This window comes from Gopherus evgoodei, chromosome 3 (genome assembly GCF_007399415.2).
Source record: "Gopherus evgoodei ecotype Sinaloan lineage chromosome 3, rGopEvg1_v1.p, whole genome shotgun sequence".
NCBI lineage: Eukaryota > Metazoa > Chordata > Testudines > Testudinidae > Gopherus > Gopherus evgoodei.
In genome coordinates, this window is record NC_044324.1 from 224,310,400 (window position 1) to 224,338,386 (window position 27,987).

The 27,987-nt window shown below is 48.2% G+C and overlaps 1 protein-coding gene across 1 annotated transcript; it reads left to right on the top strand.

Annotated features, from left to right (window-relative positions):
* The first annotated feature begins 373 nt into the window (after window positions 1-373).
* MAL (mal, T cell differentiation protein) lies at window positions 374-27,987 on the top strand. The gene is made up of 4 exons (XM_030558290.1): window positions 374-582; window positions 21,594-21,761; window positions 25,275-25,400; window positions 26,260-27,987. Exons 1-4 carry the CDS (start codon window positions 496-498, stop codon window positions 26,332-26,334), a joined length of 456 nt encoding a protein of 151 aa, XP_030414150.1. The 5' UTR covers window positions 374-495; the 3' UTR covers window positions 26,335-27,987.

Below are 27,987 nucleotides of genomic sequence, written 5' to 3' on the forward strand. Positions count from 1 at the left end.
GGTGGGACCCTGGAAATCTCAGAAGTCTCATAGGAGCGGCTGTGGATGCAGTTCTGGAGCACTGGCCAAAAGCTAGGGCCAGGTCCATCGTGGGTGTAAATCAGCACAGCTCCACTGATGTCAATGGAATGACACTGCTTTACCCCAGCTGAGGATCTGGGCCCCATCCTTTGAGTTCTAGCTCTGGCAGCAGTGTCTTGGCCAGCAGGTCTCTACTAACTCCACCTGGCCCAGGAGATCTAATGATGTGTATCCAATGACACTACGGGAAAGTTAAAATATAACACTCTGCAGCCTCCTCCCAGGGCTTATAAACACAGCAGGCAAATCTGTTAAATCAGCTGGCCACACCTATGCTAGCTCCTTCCCTCTAGGCAGGTAACATTCATCCATCTGATCAGTCAAGAGTTCACCTGTCTCAGGGAGGAGGTGAGGCTGCATTTGAAAGCCCTTTCCAGTTGCAAGAGCCAGTGTCTCTCAGTTGAACGGACAAAGATGTCATCGGCAGCTGTTTCGGTCTCCTTGCCTACTGGCTTCTCCGTCCTGACAACATTTCCTGATCTCCTCTTTATCCCTGAATTTGTAAGTTTGGACTTTCTTTTTTTTAATTGAATTTTTAGAACCGGAGCAATGGTTATGAAGGTGCCCAGAGGCTTTGTGTTGCAGATTTCTGAGTAAAGTACAGTGTTAAGCCATGTGCTGGTATGGTGCTGTGCACCTCTGGCTCGCACCTTAGCACTGTGGCAATGTACATTTTTCCCCCCTCTCTCCCCAATGCTCACCGTGCTCCTTGCAGGATACAGCTGGGGGCATGAATTCAGGGGTGCGGTTGTGAGACCGTCATAACTGGGACAGTGGAGAAAAGAGTGGGGACTTCACGGCTGAGATTTCCACAGCATTAATGGCAATTGGACAGCCAGATCTCCTAAGCAAATTTCATAATCTCAGCCTCTGCCTGTGCCCAATTTCCTGATCAATGCCTTTGGATAAGTGTTGGCAGCACTGCAGAAGATAAAATGTTAAAAAGGCTAAATGAAGCCTGTTGTCTGTGATGGCAATTCAGCTATTGATACATGCACAATACAAGCTTTCCGAGGGGCAGCCAAACTCTTAACTCCGCTGCAAATTTGGAGGCCTTTTTAAACGAGAGAATTTTGACTGTATACATAATATGTGGAATGTTGTAAAAGTCTCGCTAAGTTTAGACTTTCCAATAAAGGGCTGGCGTGAACCCTGGCAGACACAGCACTACAAGGTACAACACATATCGAAGGTAGCAAAAACAACTGTATGGCATTTTATGATGTTTGAGTAGTAGTATGAGATCATAGGATTAAAGACGGTATCAGATGAATAGTCACAAGGACAAAGAATTAGGCCTATTATGTAACCTGAATATTACAGTGGGAGAAAATGATACTGACTCTCCAGGTATTTAACAAACATTAGAGATGTAACTAAGGCCGCCTGAAAATTTTTCCATCTAACCTGTTTTTTGACAGAAAAATGGAGCTTTGACAAAATGAAAACTTTTTTGCAGAGATTTGTTTTCCTCTAAAAACTTAATAAAACAAAATCTCAGATTTTATTTAGTCAATAACCAATAATTCAAATAAAAATTGTAAAATTACCTTTTTGTTTGTCGCAGTTTTGAGGCCAAAACTTTTCAGTTTTCCAGTGAAAAGCTGAAGCTTTCCCAGAAGGCGGGGGGGTGGGGGGAATTCTGACCAGCTCTCGATGTGACTGGTGGACAAACGAGTTCCCTGGGTGAAAGACTGCCCTATTGGCTTCAGTGGGTCCAAGACTTCGCCTGAATGGGTTTAAGGGATTTGTTCAAGGTCTCACAGGGCAGAGGCTCCTTCCTCTCCCAATCTCCCCTGCCCTGCCCCCTACTCTGTGCAGTTTTAAAACAACAGGAAACCAGGGGATAATGTTACATTGCTGGTAAAGCATTTGTTTGAAAAATGTAACTGAACAAGTAAAACTAGCATTTACATTGTGCTGTCTAAACAATGATAGCTCAGGATCGTTAGGTCACATAGGGCCTGATCCTGCCTAATGCTTAAGATCAGATCAGTTTAGGTTCCTAATTCCCACTGAGATTAATGGGCGTTCGGGGTCTCAATACCTTTGGTCTCTTAGTGCCCCCTGTGAGTTACGCAGTACCCTTCGCTCCCAGTAAGGCCTTCAGGAGTGGGAGGGCTCGGTGCTTTTCAGGCCTGGTTCTACAAGACAATTGTCTAAGCACTGATGCTGCAGCTGGCTCCCTTCAAGCAGCCTGGAGCTGTCTGCAGACTCGGGGCCCTAGTATCTCCTAGAACTGTGACTGGCATAGGATATTCATGCTCAGTCTCTCCCATTTTAAAGACCCACATCTCAGCCTGCGGCTCTGAGCAGCCCTGCAGGAGTTGTAGCAGCAGACAATGATTTCTCACAGCAATGCTGCTCTGACCCAGTCCCCTTCTTCTACCATGTCCATCCTGTGCTTCCACCCACTTCCTCAAGCCTGGTCTGCATCTCTGGGACATCACTGTTCCCTCGCATGCAGCCTCTGGATCCCCAAGGATCCCGCAACTTTGACCCCTGGGGGAACGTGTGCAGGCCAGGAGGAAGGCCAGGGAGCTGATGTTTCCTTTTCTCCTCCCAAATTCTGAGCCAGCACGTGGCATCACTGTGTAACTAGCAAGAAAGCTTAGCTATGGGCAAGGACTCAGAATTCAACAGCTCGTTGGCTGTAGGGCCCACCCTTGGGGTGGTCTGCACCATGACGCTCACTTGCAGTAAGAAGCAGAGGAATTTGCAGAGGACTGTGGCCTTCAGCGGTTCTGTAGCCATCAGCTGATGCCAAGGCGTTGGCTACCCCCCTGCACCTGGGTGGATGTCACGCTAGGAGAAGGATGAGGGTGTCTGACCAACCTCAGGCTCCAAAGTCCAGGAGTGGGCCTGTGGTGGTGCCTCTGTGCCCTGTGGTAGAGTCCAGTCCCATCACGGGGTCAGTAAGCAGGGTTACCCGGGGGTGGGATGGTCTTCCCCCCACCCTCCAGTGAGGAGGCAGCAGATGGAGATCTCCCCTGGCCTTATGTACCCACTCCCATGGCTGCCCCGAACCCTCCTCCCTCCCAGAAGCAATGGTGTCTTTTCTACCCAGAGAGGTACACAACAGGTTTGTGGGGGCCTTTCTACAGCCCTCCCCCCCACACCATGCAGCAGCCTCTCTGAGGCTGCCCAATAGACTCTCTTTTGCTCCCACAGTGACCCTAGCGCAGTCCTGTGAGAACCAGGTCCCCCCACCTTGGCAGCAGCCACCCAGAAGAGAGAGTGCAACCCACACACCTCCTGGGTGTGGTGTCTGGCCCATCTAGTGGCACCGAGACCACTTAGAGAGAGAGAGACAATGAGTCTGCTCTACAGCCTTAGCGAACAGCCAGCTGGCTTTCGGCTCGTGCATTAAGCTCCAGAGGTCCCAGGTTCGATCCTGCCTGACGATGACCAGGGTCTGTCGGCGTTACACTAGCAGAACCCCAAAGCGGGAAGGGTGTAAGTCAGGAGCTGTAGCAGCGGGACAGCGAGGAGCCACCCCAGTGACAGACATGGCCGACCACATCCATCAGCTAGGTCAGATGTGTGGGCTCTGCACCTGGGTCTCGCTCAGCGGGGGCGCCCTTCTGACGGGGCCTCACTAGAGTGGAGCCTGGGGGAGTGGCAGGAATGTGTCCCTCTTTGGTAGCCCAAAGCCTGGCTCTGGGAACGGAGCACAACCTCCCTTCCCAGAAAGGATAAGCTGCAGGGAAAAACACTGCTCCCCTCAGGGCTTGAAATGTGCCCCCTGACTAGGCCTGGCCACCCAGGTACCCTGGCCCACTGCCCATGAGGACAAATAGTCGGACCACTGAACAGCTCAGAGGGTTTATTATGCCCACTTCTCTCCACCATTGAACAAACTGATAAGCCACCTGAGAACACCCCTGGAAATAGTGAGACTAAAGGAACCGCAGGTGGGGCCCAGCACCAATGAGATAACAGGACGGGGCCTGCAGCTCCTGGGAAGCAGAACAGTTTCACCCAGTTGACGGAAGGCTGGGGAGTGTGATAGTGAACAAGGGTTGGGGAGGAGGGTACACGTGGATGGTAAGCTGGACAGGATGAGGAGGGGCTGTTCTCTTCTTCCACAGTGGCTCTCAGGATCCACCCAAAAATCTCTCTGAGGGGAGATCAGAAATCCAGCTCCCATTTGCCAGCGACATACATGCTGCCGCTGCTTTCATGCAGCGCACACGCTCCACTACCTGGGAGCAGGAGCTCTCATGGCACTTGTCCCTTTTGGAAGATGATTGTTTAGCAAGCAGATATGGGGAGGAGATGTATACGGGCTGTGACTTCATTTGGTACCTGGCCAATTGATCCAATATGCCAGCTAGAATATTGATGCATTTTGAGGACTTCGATAACTCAGACATAGGTTAGGTGTCTGTTCCAGGAGTGGGTGGGTGAGATTCTGTGGGTGCAGAAGGTCAGACTAGATGACCATAATGGGTCTATGAATCTATGAATTGCAATTTAAACAGATCGAACCAGTTCTGTTCCTTGCTCCAGCATGGACTTGAGAACAGTTAGTTTTTCTCAATAGAACTCATAAGCAAGAGGGTCACTTCTTCAGAGGGCTCCCACCGAGGAGGAAGGATTTGGCCAGGCAGACCTGTTCAGTTGGGGAACACCCAACTGATGTGGGCAGGAGAGCAGAGTGCTATTCCCGGTGTTTGGCAGGACACAGGACCAAATCCTTAGCTGCTGTAAATCAGTGTAATTCTAAATACTTCATTGGACTGGCAGTGATTTACACCCACTAGGGATTTCTGGTCCACTTGTGGCTCCGAGCGTGGGATAAAGGAAGAGAAAACTGGCAGAGGAAATACAGTGTGTGCAGTGTACTGAAATTGCACTCAAAAACATGAGGTTTGTATTACAAACCTATCGCTGGACAAGAAGCAGGGTAAATGTTCTGTGTTATTGAAATGCACCTTGCTGCTTCATACAGTCTGTTTGTTCAAAGCTTTAGCTCGAAAGCAATCTGTTCGGTGAGCGCTTGCTTGCTGTTGGGAATAGAGCTGGCCAAAATGTTTCAAATTTTGAAATTCTAAAAATAATTGGGGGAACATTTTAGAAAGTGTTCACGAAATGTCCTCGTTATCTTAAGCAACCCTAATTCTAATGTTTAGACAGAGAATGAAAAGAAGCCAATGAAACCTGGTCATAGGGTGATGATGCAAAGGTATGTAGCTGGCTGTGATTGTTGATGTGAAACATGAGATAGCTTGCAATGGAACTATTAAAAAAACAAACAAAAAAACCTTGAACAAAAATAGTATGGACCTATTAAGAGGGAGGCTAAATACTGTCACAGGCCCTGTGGCTGGATCATCCCTGTATTTGGTGTAGCGAGCATGGGGCTGTCTGTGCCCTGCTAACACGGGTGCAAAGCAGGAACCGCTTCCCTGAGTCCGTGGGATTACACTGGTGTAAACTGGAGCAGAAGCAGGCATGCAAGAGGCAGACAATGAGGGATTCAACAGACAAAGTGACCAGCACCGCGTACATCTGTACCCCAGCTCGTCCCTCTGGCCCAGACTCTATTCACTCCTCCTCATTGCTTGCAGCAGGTCAACAAACCCCAGGCTACACTGATGTCTTTCCCCATCTGTAATCCTTGCCCCAGCTCCTTTGACCACCCCTCCTACTCCTTGCTCCCCTTCCCCAGCTTCCCTGCACCTCCCCTCCCCAGCACAAGTTCCATTCTGTCAGCAGCTGAGAAATGCAATCAAGTCATAGGCCCTGAGGCCTGAGGGGCTGTGGGGGTTGGAGCTGGCTGCTCCAGCCTCTGGGAGTAGGGGCTTCTGTCCCATGTGGTCTCTATGTGCCCCTCACTGCTGTTTGAGGGGTGGGTCAGTGTCCCTCCCCCATCCTGCCAGCTCTGCATAAAATCTTGACCCCACTGACACCCATGACAGATTTCTCATTGGCCTCAGTAAAGCCAGGATGTCCCTCATTGCCCCTGACTCCAGGGGGGTCGGGGGGAGGGATACCCAGCCCCACATGGTGCCCAGCACTTGTCAGCCCCTGTCCTCTTGCCTCCCAGGTCTGCCTGTTGCTGCTGCTATCCTTGGGGAAAGCCAGTGTCCGAATCCAGGCCCCAAATACTGCTGGGCACTGGGTCTCCTTCCCCTTCATATACCTGGCCCCGTCTGCCTTTAGCCCCAGAGCCAGAGGGAAAGACTACTCTTCCCTGCTATCCCAGTGCTATCCTGTCTGCCCCATGGGAGAGGTGTCTCGCGCACACCTGGGGAGCTAGACCTCCCAGAGCTGGAGGCCAGGGATTCAGCTAGGTGCTAATTAAAGCAGATTGAAAATGTCCAGCCCTTTGCTCCTCAGCCCTGGAGATGTAACTGTTGTCAGTCCCCTGCCTGTGCCAGAATTATAACTGATTCCATCACCACTGCAGCTGGGAACCTGAACACCGCCTCTGACTTCTCACATCCTCCGCTCACCAGACACGCAGCCCCTTCCCTATTGGGCTGAACCTGGCCAGTGCTCCTTTGGACACATCCCACGCCTCCAGCCTGCTGATCTGCAGCATGCTGGGCAGTTTCACCCGCCTGGCCTCCGCGGTATTACTACTTCTCTTCCCTTATTATTGCCACTGTAAACTGTGCAGCCTACTCCTGCCCTGAAACCAGCCCAAACTTGATACTTTCGGTTACCTGCTGCCCTGAGTTTGTTTCCCTGTTTGTTTGCTAGAACTCAGTGAGCACAAAGTGCAAACTCTGGTGAACACAAACAGCTGCAGAAAGTTGCTGAATCCCTTGTGAACAGAATGCACCAGGGTTTGGAGCAGCAGGAAGGAAAATGATTAAGCCACTCTCCTGATTTGCAAGGGCCTGACTCCATCTCCTTGCCCAAGTGGAAAGGCAATGGAGACACAGGCCCCCAGAGCTTTGGTAACACTGGCTTGCGGGTTGTTAGCTATTCCTGTTCCTAGGCTCTGTTAGCCGGAAGGTGTTCTCATGCCAACAATCAGATAATTGTAGATATCAATTGTGCTGAAAACTCCTATGGACATATTATCGCTCCCAGCTGTGTACTTAGGGGGAGTCGTGCATTGGTAACAAAATTTTGATTAAAAGATAAGTTACGCAACACAATGTTAAAACTGAAATTGCCTTTCTTGGGTTGATATAGCAAGTGCTTTTATCAGGGGAAAACATTGACATTTGAAACATTTATGCAACTATTATTGTGGCAAAAGGTCCTGAGATGAGATAACATGATCAGGACATCTGGTTTTACTATTTGGGAAATTTGGTATGTACTGTGTTGACAACTAGTTTAATAATGGTTAGGGCTTGGCAGAACTCAATTTTTATTTTTTATCATTTCCACAGATAGCTATTTTTGAAGCATTTCCCCCCCCCCCATTTACATCAACTAAACTTTTCACAGTTACAGGAAGCTCTGGGGGTCAGACAATGGGGAGGTCAGATATTTAATGCTGATAGATGTTGAGCTTATAAAAGTTAAAGCTTTATAACCATTAAAACATAAATTGGCAACATCCCCTGTCCAAGAATACAAAGTAAATATCCCTAAATCAAACTCTGTTCTCAAGGAGCATTTTGCTTACTTTGCCTGTCTGTACATTTTGATGATTATCGATGGAGATATTTTTGCAGGTGTGTGTGTAAGGGAAAACTGATGTTTACTGGCATTTAATGATAAAAATCTAACCCATCCAAGACTAATTCTCGTCAGATATTTGATGGTCAGAGCTTTCAAGACAGCTGCACAAGCTGCAGTAGCAAGGCTATGCCGAGTATGTCTGTGCTTCAAGATGGAGAGGTAATTTCCAGCTCAAGGAGATGTACCTGGGCCAGCTCTGATAGCGCGAGTGCTACACATCGAATGCAAGCTGCAGTGGTGTGAGCCGCCCTGAGCATGCACCTGCCATTTTGGTTTCCTGCTGCTTGTGCTGCGGTGGCTGCTCTCTGCTTGCAGCACACTAGTGAGCAAAGTTAGCAGGGGCCCCTCTAGTCCCCGCCCAGCTCAAAGCAGACACACCCTGAGAAAAACCAGACGGGAATGTGCTGCAGGCTGGGTGTCTTTGCTTGTTAACATCACTGATGCAACCTGCCAAAGGAGGCTTTGCTCAGACGGTGCCCCCCCCCCCTCCTGCAAGTGGATCCATTTTGGCAGACCCTTGTGCTCTCATTGCCCTCTGCCAAACTGGTCCTTCCAATGAGCTTTCTGGATCTGGCTGAGGACAGTTTTATTTTATTCTGATGCTGGCATGAAGTTGGCTGCTCTGAGTTGTTACATCCTCTGTAATCACTGGAATTGCTGGGTTTTATTATCATTTTGGATTACTAAGGGAACACTCCCACCACCACCACCACCACACACACACTTTTTTGTCACTACAGAAACACAACAAAGCTGTCAGGACACTTATCACAAATGATGAGAGCTCTCCTAGAGGAAACATTTCCAAAGAAGGATGTGGGGAAATGTAGCTGCATGACTGTTTGTTTGATTTGAAAGTATTGTCAGGTCCCATGACAATCCGAGGGCCAGCGTCCTCAGGGTTTGCGTAAATACTGTCATTTTCATCTGCGCGGCCGCACCCCCCTCAAGCCTGGCTTTGGGCCTTCTGTTTAACTACTCCCCAGGCTGAGTGCCCCTGAGAGAGCTTGGATGTTTCCCCACCTAGGTGCCACCTTCCCAGCCCATCAAGAGCCGATCTGTGTGGCCAGTCATCTATGCAGGAAAAGAAGGTGCAGCAGGAGTGGAGAAGTAGAACGAAGTAGCAGACTCCAAAGGCAGAGAAGAGCAGCAAAAACCTCCTGAGCTGTTCTCACATTCTCCTTCCACCTCCTTGCTGCTGAGGTAGCAAAGTGAAATGTGAGAAGTTTGGGATTTCCTAAGGGAGTTAGGCCCCAAGCTCCTGGCACCTAATTCCCTTAGGCTCCTTTGGAATCTGCAACCTACATTCCCATAATGTTACCCCAGGAAGGATCAGAGATATGGATTGAGTAAGCTTCACTCTGCTGCCAGTGCCCAGGAGAGAGATGGGTGGGGCAGGAAGAGCAAATGCAACTGGAAAAGAGGGGCCTGAGGCTGCAGTGTCTGAGACTAAACAGTACAAGTCTCGCCTGAGCCCAGTGAGGTCTGGCTCACCCAGGAGCTTGGGTTTCAGGCAGAAGAGGAAGGACAGTCCAGGGTTAGGGTGTTGGCCTGGGGCTCAAACAGGGTGACCAGATAGCAAGTGTGACAAATGGGGGTGGGGGGTGGGGGTGGTAGTAATAGGTGCCTGTATAAGGCAAAGCCCTGAATATAGGGACTATCCCTATAAAATCAGACATCTGGTCACCTTAGGCTCAGACCTGGGTTCAATGCCCTGTTCTGTCTGCTACTGACTTGCTGTGTGACTTTAAGCGAGTCACTTAGGCAAGGGCTACCCTAGGGGATGGGGCAGGGGGTGATGCCCCTGTTCCTGCACACCTGCTCCAGCTAGTGCATGTGTACATAGTATGGAGCCTGGGCATAGGGTGACCAGACAGCAAATGTGAAAAACTGGGACTGGGTTGGGGGTAATAGGAGCCTATTTAAGAAAGACTCAAAAATCAGGACTGTCGGGACATCTGGTCACCCTACCCGGACAGCAGCCGTGGACACATGGCTGAGCCACGCTGAAAACAAACCCGGGTTACACTGATGGAGGTGTACCCAGCACAGCTCAGATGGGCTGGAAACATTTTTAGCTGCAGACAATGGCAGAGATAAAAGCTGATTTGCTTTTGCTGCTTAGAGTAGCATCAAGGGAGTCCAGAGCTGGGCCCCGCCTGGCCCTCTGGCTGGGAGAGCAGTGACCATGAGGAGCAGCAATGGGCGTTTTGAATTCGACTCTCTAGCCTTTAGCAGGGGAATGAAGAGTTCCTAATGGGGGCAGTGAAAGTGCGGGGTCAAAGCTGTTGAGCATAAGAATAATGATTAGTGCTGGGTGTAGGGTGACCAGATGTCTTGATTTTTTTATAGGGACAGTCCTGATATTTGGGGCTTTTTCTTATATAGGTGCCTATTGCCCACCCACTCGACGTTCTGATTTTTCACACTTTCTATCTGGTCACCCCAGCTGGGTGAAACTCTCCATTTGAAACTTTTTTTACAGTGAAACAGGCAGCTTCAGGGGCCCTGAAATGTTTCACAAATTTGTATTCAATTTGCCAAATTTGCTTTTGCCCCCCCCAAACAAATAAAATTCCCCCCAAATCACCACATGTCAACGGTTGTTTGTTTTTTTTTAAACAAAATGTTTTGTTTTTTTCTATTTAAAATGTCTTTGTTTAAAAAATGCTTTTAATCAAAAACATTAAAATGCTTGAAATGGAACCAAAACAATTTGGGTTGAGCAAAGGTTTTTTGTTTTGTTTGTTTTTAACTTTTCAAGTCACCAAAATTTTGTTTTCAGTTCAACCCAACTCAACCACATCCCCCACCCCCAATTTTTCAGACTTGCTGGTGAGCAGACAAATCCATTGTTCACCCAGCTCTTGCAGTGATACATATTCCTGACTCCTTATGTTCAGAGGTCCTGGTCACTGTGCCGGGTGCTGCGCACACACGGGAAAAGCCAGGATCCTCTTCCTGAGGAGTCTGCCATGGAGCTTCAGGCAAGATGTGACAAGTGAGTGTAGGGAGCACGAGGAAGGGGAGGATCCCTGTTAGCGAGGCAGGGAGCGGGCACAGCAAACCAGCCTGGCGAATGTTTCTCACTCCAACCTGTTGGCAAAACCTATCGCCTATTGAGCGGATTTAGTTAGGTCGTGGGCAGGGGAAGGTTTGGGGGAGGATAGTAGCTGGGAGAGCAGCGGGAAAGAGTGAGAACAGGAGGTATTCGGGGAATACTGGAGGTGAGACAAGATGTGGCCAGCATGACCCAGCTATCAGCCACTCCCATGAAATCCCACCGGGCCAGAGTGTCTAGCAGCGCAAGGCTAGGCCAGAGGTTACACTGGGATCCATTTAATAAGGGGGTGAGGCTGGCGCCCCTTGGTCCCTGTGCCAGCCCTAGCACCAAGGCAGGGTCAGTTCCCCCATCTCCCTTCACTATACTCTGCCCTTGGCCTCTGAACTCTGGATGGAGGGATGGGGACGTGTGCTGGGGCACTGACGGGGGTGTGGGGGTCTGGCTGTGGAGGGAGGGGACGGGGAGAAGGGTCAGGGCTCAGGGCATGGCCCGAAGGACAGGGAGAATTGGGAGCTGGGATGTCAGGAGAACTCAACTGTAGGAGGCAGCTTGGAATGAAACCATTTAACCTGGGCATCTCCCACTGTTGGTTCATGGCTCAGTGTGGCTTATCCAGTGCCGGTGAGGCATAAATGGGAGGCGGCAGGAGAGAAGGGAAACTCCGAGGGGCTGTGTGCACAGATCCTGTTTCCGCTAATGAAATCAGTGCTCTGGGACCAATGGGAAGTGGAGGGGATTTCTCAGCCAGGCTCTGGCGCAGTCTGAACCACCCAACTTTGCATCTCTTTCTGAAAGACACCTGCAAGGTCTGGGCCAAGGGAGGCTCCCTGGCTGTGTGACACAGGAGGTCTGGTGGACCCTGCTGGCCTTGGACTCTGTGATTCTCTCTGCCTGTAGCCCAGGCACTGTTCTCAGCTACTGCCTAGGCTCCTGGCTCGCTTTCCCACAGCCTTGGGAACACCCACCGCTGTGTAATTCTAAGCAGCTACTGACATAGTGCCAGCACCTTTGCAAGGGGAGGGAAAAGATGCAAACAACGCATGTTGGGACTGTGGCTGGGAAACCTGCCCTCATCTGGGCTCAGCGCATCCCTAGGGGAAGGTGAACTGGTTCTGGAGAACAAAGCGCAGCACTCCCAGCTCCTTGTCTCTGTTTGCAAAGGAAGTGCTGGTTTTTGCAAGTGTATTTGCAGAACTGTAAAAACAGTCATCAAGGAATTGCTGCAAATCCCAAAGGGCCCTACTAGTAACAAAAGAGCAACAAAAGAAGTTTGCAACAGAATTGTTAACCCACAACACAGAAGGGACTTTCCCCACCAAGAGCTAGTTATTGGATGCAGCAAGGCGAACTGACTGGCTGAAAAAGAAAACCTGCATTTCCAGGGCTTAGCCAGCAATCTAAGCAACAGTCCCAACTTGTGTTCCATGCTACATCTTGCTGGCCAGACAACTAGTGGGACACTGGCAAAGTCTGATGCCTCAGCAGGCGCACACTCGAACTCTCTTCCTGAGCAAGCAGAGAAGGGAAATCGGATTCCAGAGGATGGGGCTAGAATTCGCTGACCAGTCCTCAGAAGAAGCAGCTAAAGGGCACACAGCTCTCTGGAATCTGGCAGTATAATGAGCAGAAGCTGGATTCTCTCTGTAGCGTTTACAGCCATTGTCCAGGGCCGTGTTTTCAAAAGTGCTGATGGGAAACGAGTCTGTGGGATTTGTTCTCCTAATGCCCTAAGGAGTTGGGGGAATCCCCCAGCAATAATCACATACAGCCTGTTCCCTTGTACCCTACGCTACACATTGTTCAGGTGTGGGCTTTTTACCGAGCTGGTTCTAAACCGTAGTGTGGCTGCAGCTCCGTTACTCCCCTTCCCATACAGCTATTCTGGGATAAGAACCTTTATACTGGGACACACACCAGGGGGTCAAACTGCTCTAACTACACTGGGATAGTTCAAGTGGTACAACTTGTGTGTAGACAAGGCCTGAGAGGCTGTTCTGACTTCCCAGCAGCGAAAGTTATGGCCCTCCCATAAAGAGGGGAGGGGAGATGTTCCCACACTAGCCCCTGATTATGTGTTTGGCTGGAAGGTGTCTGTGCAGTCTCCAGACTGGTATTTCTAGCTCCAACCGTCTCTAGCACGGAGACTAATTGCTGGAGCTCCCCTGGCGTGCTGGTGGCTTTGTCGCTGGTTTGGGCAATGGAGGCGGCTGCTGTTCTCTGGCGGTTTCAGAAACCCTTTTAGATTCACTGCTGTGCTACCTTAGGGCTGAGGGAGTTAAAAGACCGGCTGCCGCACTCTGGAGTGGGTGGCTGCCTGAGGTGGTTGTGGTGCTGAGCCGGGAGGGCCAGGCTGGCAGGGAACACACCTCATCATTGCGCACTGCTGGAACTGAACCAAATGGCGTTCCTGGGTCAGCTCTGGGGAGCGGGTCCGCAGCGGCTGCATGTTGGCACAATGTCACGGCCTTCAGGCAAGCTGTTCTGATTTCCATCCACCCTGGGGCCTGGGGGAGATTCTCTTCCAGGTCCTCGGCGTGCCTGGGAGGAGGCAGAGGACTGCGGTGCCCCAAGAAAGGCAGCTCTGGTGGCACTTCTAGCTGAGAGCAGACATGCCACCCTCTCTAGCCTTTCCTCCTGGGACTTCCAGCCTAAGGATGCAGACTCCCACGGGTCCGGTTCATACAGCAGGCTCTGGGGGCTTGGCTGACCCAAAAGGCAGCACCTTTAGCCATGGTCTATCAGCACAGATGAGCCCCTGACAGCTTCGAGCTATGTGGAAAAACTCAGGCAAAGGCAGCTTCAGCTGTTTGCTGTTGCATTGACTCAGATGGGGGAAGGTGATGGAGCCTCTTAGGGAAGGGAATATGATACCACATCGGTATAATGGGGTTGCCTCCAGGGGAGGCCACATTCCTCTGCCCGCTCTCTGTTTACAATCCTAACATAGCCTTTCTTTTACTGGTTTCAGAGTAGCTGCCCTGTTAGTCTGTGTCCACAAAAAGAACAGGAGTACTTGTGGCACCTTAAAGACTAACACATTTATTTGAGCATAAGCTTTCGTGGACTACAGCCCACTTCATCGGATGCACAGAATGGAACATATAGTGAGGACATATATATACATACGGAGAACATGAAAAGGTGGCTGTTGCCCAACCAACTCTAAGAGGCTAATTAATTAAGATGAACTGTTGTCAGCAGGAGAAAAACTTTCGTAGTGATAATCAAGATAGTCCATTTAAGACATGTGATACAGCATGGCCAGAGGGCAGCAGGAGAGTGTTAGCAGGGAGCCTTATTCCCTGCAAGGGGAGGAAGGTCTGTTATAGATTAATTAGAGCACCTGAAGCCAATTAGAGCACCAGCAGTCAGTCATGTGATAGAAACCCCTGCTTCAGTCAGACAGTGTGCGAGTTGGAGCAGGAAGGTTTGGTTGGAGCAGAGAGCAGTTTGAAGGAGTTGGAGAAGAGAACAGTTTTGAAGAGAGACAAAAGGAAAGTTTGGAGGAGTGCTGCGGTGGGCTGAGAAATCCAAAAAAACCCTAGGTAAGGGGCACCTGGCTTGTGTAAAAGGAGGGCAAGAAGCCCCTTCCCAAGCTGAAGGGGAGGAGAGGGAAGTAGCCCAGGGGAAGGAACTGCTAGTTCAAGTGGTTCACCACTAACCTCAGGGCCCCTGGGTTGGGACCTGGAGAAGAAGGCGGGCCCAGGTCCCTCCCTCTCCACTCCCCTCCTCAAGGACACTAGTGGGGTAATTTAAAATACCGGTTCAGAGGCAAGCAATGGTGCCCTGAAACCTTCCCCAAAGAAGAGAGAGCATGAGACGCAGCATAACAGTACTGGCAATTTGCCACAGACAGTTTGAGAAGAAGCTATGAGGATACTTAACATGGGGAAATAGAGTCAGTGTTTGTAATGGCTCAGCCATTCCCAGTCTCTATTTAAGCCTAAATTGATAGTATCTAGTTTGCATATCAATTCAAGCTCAGCAGTTTCTCGTTGGAGTCTTTTTTTGAAGCTTTTCTGTTGCAAAATTACCACCTTTAAATCTGTTACTGAATGGCCAGAGACGTTGAAGTGTTCTCCCACTGGTTTTTGAATGTTATGATTCCTGATGTCAGATGTGACCATTTATTCTTTTGCGTAGAGACTGTCCGGTTTGGCCAATGTACATGGCAGAGGGGCATTGCTGGCACATGATGGCATATATCACATTGGTAGATGTGCAGGTGATCGAGACCCTGATGGCGTGGGTGATGTGATTAGGTCCTATGATGCTGTCACTTGAATAGATATGTGGACAGAGCTGGCATCGGGCTTTGTTGCAAGGATAGGTTCCTGGGTTAGTGTTTTTGGTCTGTGGTTACTGGTGAGTATTTGCTTCAGGTTGGGGGGCTGACAGCAAATGCAGCTAGCTCCAGCCAGGCTGGAAGAGCTGCCTGCCTGGGGAGCCAGGTGGATGGCTTATTGCCTCTGTATAAATCGGTGGTACACCCACATCTTGAATACTGCATGCAGATGTGGTTGCCCCATCTCAAAAAAGATATATTAGAATTGGAAAAAGTTCAGAAAAGGGCAACAAAAATGATTAGGGGTATGGAACAGCTTCCGTGTGAGGCAAGATTAGTAAGACTGGTACTTTGCGGCTTGGAAAAGAGATGACTAAGGGGAGATATGATAGAGGTCTGTAAAATTATGACTGGGGTGGAGAAAGTAAATAAGGAAGTGTTATTTACTTCTTCTCATAACATAAGAACTAGGGGCCACCAAATGAAATGAATAGGCAGCAGATTTAAAACAAACAAAAGGAAGAATTTGTTCACACAGTGCACAGTCAACCTGTGGAACTCCTTGCCAGAGGATGTTGCAAAGGTCAAGGCTATAACTAGGTTCAAAAAAAGAACTAGATAAATCCCTGGAGGATAGATCCATCAATTGCTATTAGCCAGGATGGGCAAGGAGGTGTCCCTAGCCTCTGTTTGCCAGAAGCTGGGAATGGGCGACAGGGGATGGATCACTTGCTGATTACCTGTTCTGTTCATTCCCTCTGGGGCACCTGGCATTGGCCACTGTCGGAAGACATGATACTGGGCTAGATGGATCTTTTGTCTGTTCTCATGTTTCACTGGAGGCCATGCCTGTGGAGCTCTGGATTCCAAGCGCATGAAGAGCTGTGTGCTTGGAGCACATGAGCAGCGCGGGGTTTTGTTAGTTACAAAATGCTGCAACAATATAGACACATTCAGGTGTTCCCAGTGCGCCGCTCTCTGTGTTACCCTCGCAATTCGTGAGTAAATGTGGGGAGGTTCTGCCGAGAGCTGCCTGATCTCACATCTCTGTTTCAGACTCCCAAGTGGTGCCATCTAGGAAGGGAACCATTAAACTGCCTTGGACATTGATGATCTGTAGTGCCTAGGAACGCAAGCGTGACCCAGGACCCGTTGTGCTAGGGGCTGTACAAATGCAGAACCTCACTGCTCAAATGGGACGACATCACTTACCACCCTGTCTTTTCATAGGCCTGATCCTGCTCTCAGATCCACTGGGGTACAAGGATCTTGTCTTGTGGATCAGCTTGCTGGACCAGGCCATGCTCTGATCAATATTATCCATGCAAGGTGAAATAAAATCACCGCATCCCTGCACCTGTTCTCTTCAAACCCTTTTTCAGGATGGTAATTTAACTATTTGCTAAGTTCCGTTGCTGAGCTGCTCTGTGTGGCAGGTGGTCTCTGCAGATTGGAATTATTCCGTGCATTAGTGCCCGGAGCCTCGGCTGGCACTGGGGCCCCATCACGCACCCCTGCCGTCAAAGTGCCGCTGAAGAAGAAAGTGGCGCGGTGGAGGTGCCACTGATCATGGCTTTTTTTTTTTTTTTTCCTTTTTTTCTTCCACTTGGGATGGCAAAAACCCGGGAGCCAGGCCTGGCACTAGATGCTGCACAAGCAGAAGGTTGAGAGACAGGCCCTTCTCCAACAAGCTCACAGACCCAACAGACAGAGAGGGAGTGGGCAGGAAGGGAAACAGAAGTGACTTGTCTGGGTCACACAACAGCTTACAGCCACATCCCTGCAGTCAGCGGTGGGGAGACAGACATCTCCCTCAGCAGGGGAGGCAGTATCAACCAGTGGAGAGAGCACTGGACTGGGACTCAGTAGACCATGGCTCCATTCCCAGGTCTGCTGGGCGACTTGGGGCAGTTCACTTCACTGTCCCGTGCCTCAGTTTCCTCATCTATAAAATGGGGGCAGTGATACTGGCCTTTGTACAGTGCTGTGAGATCTCTGGCTGAGAAGAGCAGGGGTGGGGAGGTGTTAATTTAAGCCCCTGAGCACTAAAAGCAAAATCCCTAAGATTTGAGGTGGAGGTTCCCGTACTCTGTACGGGCCAGTCACTAGAGGGGACTGTGGCCAGGCCTTCCCAAGAGCAGCATGTGAGCAGTCAGGGCTCAGGCTTTTAAGCGCACTCTTCACATAAATGTGAGAGAAGTTTCCCACTTCCTCTGAAATGCGTCATGCTAAGTGTTATTGATGGCAGGCCTGGAAAGAGTCAGGCTGGTTAGACCCCCCCAGAGCCTGGCCAGGTCTTATTCCAGAACAGAACATTCTCAAACCTTCAGGGGTAAAAATCAACCCCTCAAAACTCCTGCCTCCTCCAGGAGTCCCTCTGCTCAAGCTAGCACTGGGCCGCAGGGGCTGCAGTCTTTTCTTGTTTGCTTATTTCAATGTCAAGCTAAAAAATGGTGTGCGAACTCGGGAACAAGGGAGGGAGGGAGGTGAGCGAGGCACTTAACAGCCCGGCTTTCATGACCTCTCAGACATTTTTACAACTAGTGAAGTGGGTAAGGCTTGATTTGTGAGGCAGAATTATGCCTGCCTGAGAGAGGAGAAGCACATTACCCAGCCAGCAGCCATTCTTCCATTGCTAATGGCTGTTAATGGTGCTAAGAGATGTTGGAACATCTGTCTGAAGTGTTTGACAACAGTACCCGAGGCTTTGGGCTCATTAGCCTTTCCCATACTTGACAGGTAATTGGAGGGGCTATTCATCAGGCTGTCCTGCTCTTCGCTTTAATAGAGTAAACTAGGTCCCTCTCTCCCGTTGTGTGGGCTCATGTTACCTACTTACCATGAAGAAGAATTTCAGAAAACGATACCTGGAATAGGTTTTTTAACCTCACATTCCACTCTGCGCTGGGTTTCAACTGAGCACTTCCCAGTTCTTGGGGATCTCCACAGCATCTCGCTGCCAGTGACTCGTGGATCATCTGAAGATTCCAGCAACTGACCAAGCAAATTCAGACTCTGTTTGTGCAACTGTGTTGTGATTGCCGCCTGGCTTGTCGTTAGACCTACTAATAATCGTGTATATTCTAAATTCATGAAAGGGGCATGCAGCTGTTAATCTCCAGGGGTGATATGGAAGAGTAAAAATACTTCTACATAGTGCTTAGTGTGCCTCTTACATCAATAGGCTTTGAAGATCATCACTAAGTTGGGTGATGACCAGAAAATGTTTCCTCCGGGGTTTGCAGAAGACCTCATTCATGTGATCAATCCAGCGTGTATGTTTCTGGACTTGTACAATGCATCCCATCCATCAGTGGGTTCTCTCAATGTGTCTAACTATTGGGCTTATTGACACTAGCCGAAGAAATGTGTTCCCTTCCCAGGATAAAGCTGGGATGAAATAAAGGCATCTCAGAACTTCGTCCTACAGTGTGCAGCAATAGAAGATTTCTGAATGTTGTGATGCTACTGTGGAAATATCTTCTCTGCTTTCAAAACGTTCTCAAGTGGTGTAAAATATATATGTGTTGTGATTTTGCCAGGGTAAGCTGGTGTCTGAAATCAGAATCAGCCAAACCTCAGCATGAAATGGTAATTCGAGTTATGTCTACACTGCAGCATGGAGAGGCTCCAGCCAATTCCCTGTAGCTCCCCAGCCTAGGACCCCAGAGCTGTACCGTTCTGCCCTGCTCAGAAGCCTGACCAGTATAAATTTATTACCCATTCTACCCCTCCCTCAACGTGGAGAGGACATTTAGCCTTTGTAATCTGATCCGAGAATTCCCAAGCACTTCAAGCAAAACACACAGTTTTGGGTAAAATATAAAACAGGTTTATTAACTACAGACAGACAAGTTTTAAGTGATTATAAGTGGTTGGCATAAAGGACAGAGATGGCCACCAAAGAACATAAAAATAAGCACAGTATTTAGATCAAGCAATGTTCTCACCCCATGGTATGTTACAGTCCTTACTGCACAGGCTTCCCCCGAGCCTGGACCAGTCTCCTCAGATGAGCTTTGTCGTCTTGGCATCTCGGCTGTGTCCAGTGTAGGTGGGGGAGGAGAAAGGTGAAGACGTGTTGCTACTGTCCCTTGTTTTACACCCTTGCCCCATGTGCCTGGCAGGCGCTAGTCAGGCACGTCCTGGTGGGCTTTGCTGAGTCCCAGTGAACAATCAGTCCCCATGTCCCAGTGACTGAGCAGTTCCCATTGTGTGGTGCTCGCACGGCTGAGTCACAAGGTCGATTAATGGGCTGTCAACACCCCCGTGGGCAGGAATCCTTTGTGTGTCACTAGCAAACTTGCAACTTATTTCACTAACAACCATACAGAACAATCTAATAACTTTATACACAGTAACAATATATATATATTTGGACAGACCAATGGGTTTCAGCAGATCATGACCTTTCATATGATACCTTACATGGCATGCCATGTATGTAATATCATGACATGTGCAGGGGCTACAGTGTGTCATTCTGAGGTACAGTGTGTGACACTTACTCCACTTTCAAAGTGGATGGAAGAATAAGTATTAACTGGCCAGGTTAGTACACGTTAAGAATTGTATGGCATGAGTGAAGGCCACACTGGGTGTGTCTACGCTGCAGTTAGACACCTGCAGGTGGCCCATGCCCACTGACTTGGGCTCAGGCTATGGGGCGGTTTAGCGGCAGTGCAGCATGCAGTGTTGTTATAGCCATACTGGTCCCAGACAAGCTCACTCACAAACAGAAGTTGGTCCGATAAAAGATCTCATTGCCCCCACCTTGTTTCTCTAATTGCCGTATAGACGGCCAGGCTTAGCCTGGAGCCTGGGACCCACCCCCATCATGGGGGTCCCAGAGCTCAGGCTTCAGCTTGAATGTCTACATGGCAGTTAAACAGCCCCTTGGGCCAAGCCCTGTGCACCCGAGTCAGCTGGCACGGGCCAGCAGCGAGTGTCTAATTGCAGTGTAGACACACTCTTCAGTGTACACAGACTAAGGTTAGTGCACAGTAAACCCTTGTGTGGACAGCCCCGTCTGAGCTGTATTGGCAGGAGTGATGTGAGCAAGACACAAGAAGTGATTCTTCTGCTCCACTCTGCACTGATCAGGCCTCAACTGGAGTATTCTGTCCAGTTCTGGACGCCACATTTCAGGAAAGATGTGGACAAACGAGAAAGTCCAGAGAGAGGCAACAAAAATGATTAAAGGTCTGGAAAACATGATCTACGAGGGAAGATTAAAAAAAATTGGATTTGTTTAGTCTGGAGACGAGAAGACCGAGAGGGGATGTGATAACAGTTTTCAAGTGCTTAAAAGGAGGAGGGAGAAAAATTGTTCTCTTTAATTTCTGAGGACAGGACAAGAAACAATGGCCTTAAATTGCAGCCAGGGTGGTTTAGGCTGGACATCAGGAAAAAATTCTTAAGTGTTGGAGTGATTAAGCACTGGGATAAATTGCCCAGGGAAAAGTTGTGGAATCTCTATCATTGGGGATTTTTAAGAGCAGGTTGGACAAACTCCTGTCAGGAATGGTCTAGATAATACTTAGTCCTGCCACGAGTGCAGGGGACGGGACTAGATGACCTCTCGAGGTACCTTCCAGTTCTGACTCTCTAGGAGCCATATTGTTAAAGCAGGAGAGCCAGAAGCCTATGCAAAGCTGTGTCTGTTGTGCACACCAATGGCAGCAGCACAACTAACCAGAAAACCAATACTATTATCACAGGAAGGGGCAAAAACTTTGCATTTTTTGAAATGTAAATAAGTAAACAAGCACAATGTTGAGCTTGGTTGCTGGTCAACAACCTCCCAAGATGCAGACACAATTTTCATTAGATTTTCCATTAACAAAATAAATTCCAATTTTCAATAACAAATGTCATTAAAAATGGAAAATTAAGAAAACTTTGGCCAGAGGTAGCAGTTGGGTTGTGCAAAATTTCTCTAATATTACATCTGAGTGTTGGACTCCATGGAGAAAACACTTCCCTTCATAAACGTTTTGTTTTGGGGCTATTAAATATAGGCAGTCCTCAGACTTACACCGTTCGATGCTTCTAGATTAACACCCTGAATTGACTAATGACTATAGGTTTTGAGTTTACGATGCTCATCCCACAATGGAGTAGTTGCAGTTCCGAGTTACAATGTTCCAACTTGCAATGCAATTGTAAGGAACCAATTGTGTCGTAAGTCTGAGGACTGCCTGTATTCACGTCTGAGGTGGCGACCGCCCCCCACATATGACAATAAATTGCAGAACTAGATTGCTACCTTGTGAATCCCCTGAGAAGAAGGGAAATGTAGGTGTAGAACTGCTGTTATTTTATCAAGACAGGGTTTGTTAAATTTAATATTCATATTAATTTCTTGGGGAAAGAAGGCAATCTTGATGTACAGCTTTCAGGTTGAGACAATGAACTTATCATGTCTTTTGAGATCATAACATGACACATGATGATGGAAGATACGAAACCTGAATTATCCTGTTCTCTCTCCCTTTCACTTATGTCTTGTAGGTGTTTGGAGGCCTTGTCTGGATTCTGGTGGCCTCAACCAGGGTAGCTCTTCAGATGCTGCAAGGCTGGGTTATGTTTGTCTCTGTGTTCTGCTTCACATTCTCAACTCTTCTCATGTGCCTCTATTTCTGTGGCGCTCATAGTGGAAAATCTTCTTGGATTGCGGTGGTAAGTTGATCCTCTCTTTGTATAGCTCACTGACACACACAGTCTGAGCACTGTGGCCCTGATCCAGCCAACACTTAAGCATGTATTTGAGACAGTGGGACTATTCACTGGTGTCAGGTGAAGTTAACATGCATGTTGGCAGACTGGGTTTATATGCCTGTCATTGTGCCATTACAGGATTATCCAAAGCTGCTATCAGGACCTGAATCCAGAATAAGCAGCTCCGTTGCTGCTGGTTCAGGAAGCCCAGCAGTTGTGCATGTTGTGCACCTGTTCTAATGAGCAATTAGCAAAGCTGTATTTTGCATTTCATTATATCCCCAGGAAGGGACTGTAGTCCACACCCTTCCTGATGTACCTCCCTTCCCTCTTCTCCTCCAAAGCCCTTTCCTTCTGGGGAGCCTTCTGTCCCCTCTGAGATGTCAGCCACTGAAAACTATAGTGCCACATGCAGGGAAAGGATGTTCTTATGGACTAGATGTTGGCACAAGACTTGGAAGATCAGAGTTACAGCTGGTTGGGAATTTTCTGTCAATTGTTTTCACAGGAAATAGGTTCTGCAAAATTAAATTTTTCCACAAGGTAATTTTGAATTTGCTGAAACTTTTCAATTTTCTGCCAGAAAAATCAAAACAAAATATTTTGCTTTGGGTCGATTCACCACTAAACTGCATTTCCCAATGGTGATGCCATTGCCCTATAGAAACTGTAATTGAAACTGCTCATGTCCCCATTCACTTATGGGCGGATCTCCTTGGCTAGACTACACCTCCCATGGTGCAACACAGGTTCTCCTCTGACGGAGCCACATGGCTCACCAGGTGAGACACATGAGTTCAGGTGCATCATGAAAGATGAAGCATGGCTGGGGAGCTCAGCCCATTGGGGAGAATGGAGGCCTGAGATGCCCAAACTACAACTCCCATGAGGCAATGCAGTTTAATGTTGCACTGACTGGAAGTGAACTGTTTAGAGGTCAGTTTAACAAACTGAAATGCAACTTTTCGCTGTTTCGAAAATGAATTGTTTTGAAACCTTGTTCTGGGGAAAATTTCAATATTTCATCTTTGTCCCAATTCAGCGGGGGAGAAGGAGTTGAAATATCAGAACTTCCCATGGGATGGCAATTCCAATTAGTGCGCTGCTCTGACTCGAGTTCTATTCCTGGGCCTGCTACAGACTTCCTGAATGACCTCAGGCAAATCTCTTTGCCTCAGTCTCCCCATCTGTTTAAACAGGGAACTTCCCTCCCTCTCAGGGGTGTTGTGAGGGGCTCAGACACAACAGTTCAAGAGTGGCCTAGAAAATCTAATAATCCCAAATTTCCCTCCCTCGCTCCCCACTGGAACATTCCTCCAGTGGCTTGGGAGGTGGGACGAAGAGGTCCTCCATGATGGCGAGCTGAGCAGGGTGGAGCCAGTCTCCTCAGGAGTCATTGGTAGAAGAAGACAAGATGGCACCTGGGCTCTGGAGAGTATTGTGCACCAGACGGCACATCGAGAGCAGAGCAGCAGGCCCTGCCCCTCCCGCCATAGCCCTGTACTGATGGGCCATGGCCTCCTGGGTCCCTGGCACACGGAGCAGCATATTAGCCAGGCCCTTGTACCATTCAAGACAGTGCCAGGATGGGGATGTAACTGCTCTGCTCCTGCCTGGGGTCACTGGGCCTTCGCTCCATCCCCATCTTCACTTCCTTTCTAACAAGCCTAGCTCATTACGTACAGGAACTCACTCCCTAACCCAAGGCTACACTTTACCTTCCAGTCAAGTCTCGCCTCCACAGGGCTAGGTTGTCTCTGCCCCCCACCCATGATACCCTGCTCTGCTGATGACTCCAGCTGTGGGATGGGCAGCAAGGACGCTGGCCTGATAAGCTTCGCTGCAAGCCAGGGAGGGGGTAGAGAAGGGTGGGGAGTTTGGAGAGCCCTGGCTCCACCGCTAGAGTATCTGGGTGTGTGCAAGGTACGGGTGAAGTAACTTACACGCTGCCCACTAGCACCTCAGCACAGGAGGAATCGTGACGCTGAGTTACGACTGGTTTCCAATCTAGCTGTGCCACTCCAGGAGCACGTGTGCTCCCTTGCCCAGGGCAGGCAGCGTGGCCACAGTGGCAGAGATGTGGTACCACTGGGATTGTTGATTTCGTTGTTTGTTGTCTCAGCACAAGGGCACGGTGTGCAGTAACTGCGAGTTCAGCTCCCTTGCAATGAGGCCTGCTTCGAGTGGCCTTCCACACAGGCGCGACATGGGGAGAACAGCCTCCATCTACCACAGCCCTATGGAAAATTGGGGATTTTTGCCTTGTATCAAGGTTTTTCCCCCACTTTAAACTTTAAGGTACAAAAAGTGGGGACCTACATGAACGCCTTTAAGCTTAATTACTAGCTTAAATCTGGTATGCTGCCACCAGCCAGAATTTAGTGCCTGGCACACTTTCTGTTCCCCAAAAACCTTCCCTGGGGAACCCAGACCCAAACCCCTTGGGTCTTAAAACAAGGAGAAATTAACTATCCCCCTCCTTTCCCCCCCAGACTTTCCCTTCCCTGGGTTGCCTTGAAAGGCTTCACACAGAGCCAAACTCCTTAGATCTTAAAACAAGGAAAAAATCAATCAGGTTCTTAAAGAAGGTTTTTAATTAATTTTTACCTTTTCTTTCTTTATCTCTGTAAAATCAGGATGGAAAATGCTTTACAGGGTACTCAGATTCATATAGACTAGAGGGGCCCCCCACCACCCCCAGCCTTAGATTCAAAGTTACAGCAAACAGAGGTAAAAATCTTTCCAGCAGTAAGACACATTTACAAGTTGAGAAAACAAACATAAGACTAATCTGCCTTGCCTGGCTACTACTTACAATTTTGAAACGTGAAAGACTGATTCAGAAAGATTGGGAAAGCCTGGGTGTACGTCTGGTCCCTCTTAGCCCCAAGAGTGAACAACGAACAAAACAAAAAGCACAAACAAAACTTCCCTCCACCAAGATTTGAAAGTATCTTGTCCCCCTATTGGTCCTCTGGTCAGGAGTCAGCCAAGTTTACTGAGCTTCTTAACCCTTTACAGATAAGAGACATTAACCGTTAACCATCTGTTTATGACACCTTGAGTCCCCCCGTCTGCTCTCTTACTTATTGTTTGCATTACTGTAGCGCCTAGGAGTCCTAGTCTCAGGCCAGGCTCAGATGCAAAGACCCAGATCCTCAAAAGTATCCAGGCACCTAACTCCCTTTGGGAGTGGCCCATTGGGAGTTAGGCACCTAAATATATTTGAGGATCTGGGTCACAAAGCAGCTCCTCTCTGTCAAAATATATTTGCCAAAATGCCAAACTTGGACAGAATCCCATTTGCACAAACCACTTTGGCCTGAGGCTCAAGGTAAATGAACTAGCTGTAAATGACCCAAAGTGCTTTTGTCGCTCTGCCGGGGAAGTGTATGTGTGTTTTTTAGAGCACCTTCTGTCTCTGACTTTAGTGGTATTTTTTGGAAGTGATTGTTAATTATTATTATTTTCTAGGATGCTTTCTATCATTCAATGGCTGCTCTGTTTTACCTGAGTGCTGCTGTTTTACAAGCCTATGCCACCATCTTTGCCCATGATGCTTTCCTATTTAAAGTTTACCAGGAAGATATTGCAGCAGTGGTAAGTATCAAATAGCTTTCACAGTGGAGGGGTGAACAAAATGTACAAGGAGTGAAAGCTGAATGGCCTGGGAGACAAGCTCAGACCCAGCACTTCCATGAGGGAGAGGAGGAGAACCCTTCTCTCCCTCACTGTGATAATGAGCAGGTTAATCATCCCCATCTATCAAACTCCAAAAGACTCTTGGATCCGGGCCATTCATATTCAGTACAGTAGCTCGCCCTTTCCTCACATGCCCACTGTTTTTAACATCTTTCCAATATCGTATTACTGAGTGTTGTGCTCTGTGACCAAGTGGCCACCTTCCTTAAGCCCAGCTGGGCCTTCGTCCCTGCTGAGCACAGTAGAAGCCAGTGAAGATCTTTACTTGAGGCAGCTTCTCTTCTACCTGCAACGATGCTGGGGAACATGGTGGCCATCTTAACTGAGGGCCAGCTGTGGCTTCAGCCCCACTGAAAGAAATGGCAGATGGCAGCCATTTGAGAGAGGGTAAAAGTATGTGAGACGCCACCAGAGATTGAGATGCTGCCTATTGTGAGATGCTCAAAAATAGTATTGTGAGGATCAGGGGAACTGATTCAAAAGCACTGAAGTGATTCAAGAACTTAAGCCCAGTTTTCAAAAGTGACTTTTGCACTTCAGAGCCTAAGTGACTTTCAGTGACATTTGGATTCTAAATCACTTAGGTGACTTTGAAAATCTTACCCTTAGCAACTCTGGAATGGAGTCACTGCTTTTGGGCTCCAAGTACTATACTGGTTAAAATAAGTACTGCTGAATGGGCAAATTTAAATATGCAGTCAACAAACAATACCCTTTAGCAATTAACTGTACCTGACTCCAGCTTTTTCCATTGTAGGTATTTGCATTTTTAGCCACCTTGACGTATGTGATCCATGAAGGGTTCTCTCTGCTGAGATGGAAATCATCATAAAACCTCCAGAGCTTCCCCTAAGCCTTAAGGAATCCATCTTGAGCAACCTTCCGAGTTACGATCCAAGCATATGTCATCACACAATTGCTCGTCTTACACTGGAATACTTTGATGTACAGACTACTATACGCTGCTTGTACTTGGTACTATGACAACGATGAAAAAAATCTGCCTGGAGATACCTATTTTTCAGCAAAATGGTTTCCTTTTGGTGTCTTCTAAGTCAGACAGTTTTGTTGTAGGGAACTGGGAACCTGCTTTACTTCTCTCTGTTTTGTCCCATCTCCCTGGGACTGGGCCAGCTGTTGGAATGAATCAAGGGCATCTCTCAATCCCTTGCCAGTGAAGGGAGCCTCGGGCTGTGGTGAAACTTTGGTCTCAACAGCTTAGCCTCCTGAGGACTGAAATGTTCTTTAGTCTAAATCAAGTCTTTGGGCTTAATATTGGGGTATCTGGGTGAAAATTAATTGGCCTGTGAAATTCAGAGAGGTCAGACTAGATGCTCTAATGGTCTCTTCTAACCTCAAACTCTATGAAATTTTCAAAGGAAAGCCTCCCAGCTGAGTACCTTGATTCATTCCTGGGCTCTACAGATAACGTCATCATTCACCACTGGCCCATCTCTTTGCCTTCCTCTCTCTTTCACTTCCTTGGGGATTGTTTAATTTTACATAAACCACATGCAGAGTAGCTCAAATGGGCCCCAATCCAGCATTCAGCTCCATGCAGAGCTCTACTGATTTCATGGGGGCTCTGCAAAGCTGCAGGGATCTGCTTGCAGGATCAGGGCCATATTCTGTAGCAGTTGTCAAAGAAAGTCGATAGTGTCTGTTGGCTCTTTAGGCAAGACAGCCAGAAAAGCAAGTGGCATCTTCTGTCATTTTCTCAACACTGGGAGCGAGAGTGGAGAGGAAGCAGATACATGAATTACTAAAATTCACCACGTTGAACAGAATAGTTCAAGCTGCATCAGCATTTTTAAGGTCACAAATATGTATACGTGTTGGTCTGACACACTGATGCCAATAGGCCAATTGCCACTCACTTCAATGGAAGCAGGAACAGGGTCTAACAACTCAGAATCCTGACACTCTGAAAGATACATGCCACATTTTCAAACTTAGCTGCCTAATGTTAGACACCTGAAGCTGTATTTGGGTGCTTAATTTTAGGCACCTAAATTTTAACCAAAATATTTTCTCTTCTTGATCCAGACAGCAACAGCCCCAGTACAAATCTCCTGGCACATAGAAACACAGCTCTGAGATTTATTCATCATAAAGTTTTCCCTTAACATCTGTTGTAACAGAGCAGTATTTCAGGCAGTCACTGTAAATGTTCTCTTCACTTTGCTCCCCAGGGAAGCAGAATAGTTGTTCCTGTTTCTCATTGCAATGTGAATTTTTGCAAACTTTAAGGATATTCTTGAGTTAAGAGAGAAAATTATACATCCCAAGAATTACTGTTGTGTTAATCAGATGAGGGAAGATTACTTAGATGGTGTGCTGTGTAGGCTGTAGACTAACTTTAAAATAATGATCACCTCAAAAGGGATAATAAACTGTTCTCAAACAAATTGTTTGGTTTGTTCATTAGGAAGAATTCACAAAGAAAATCATTTGAAATTTACAAATACTGCATAGCTAATTAAAA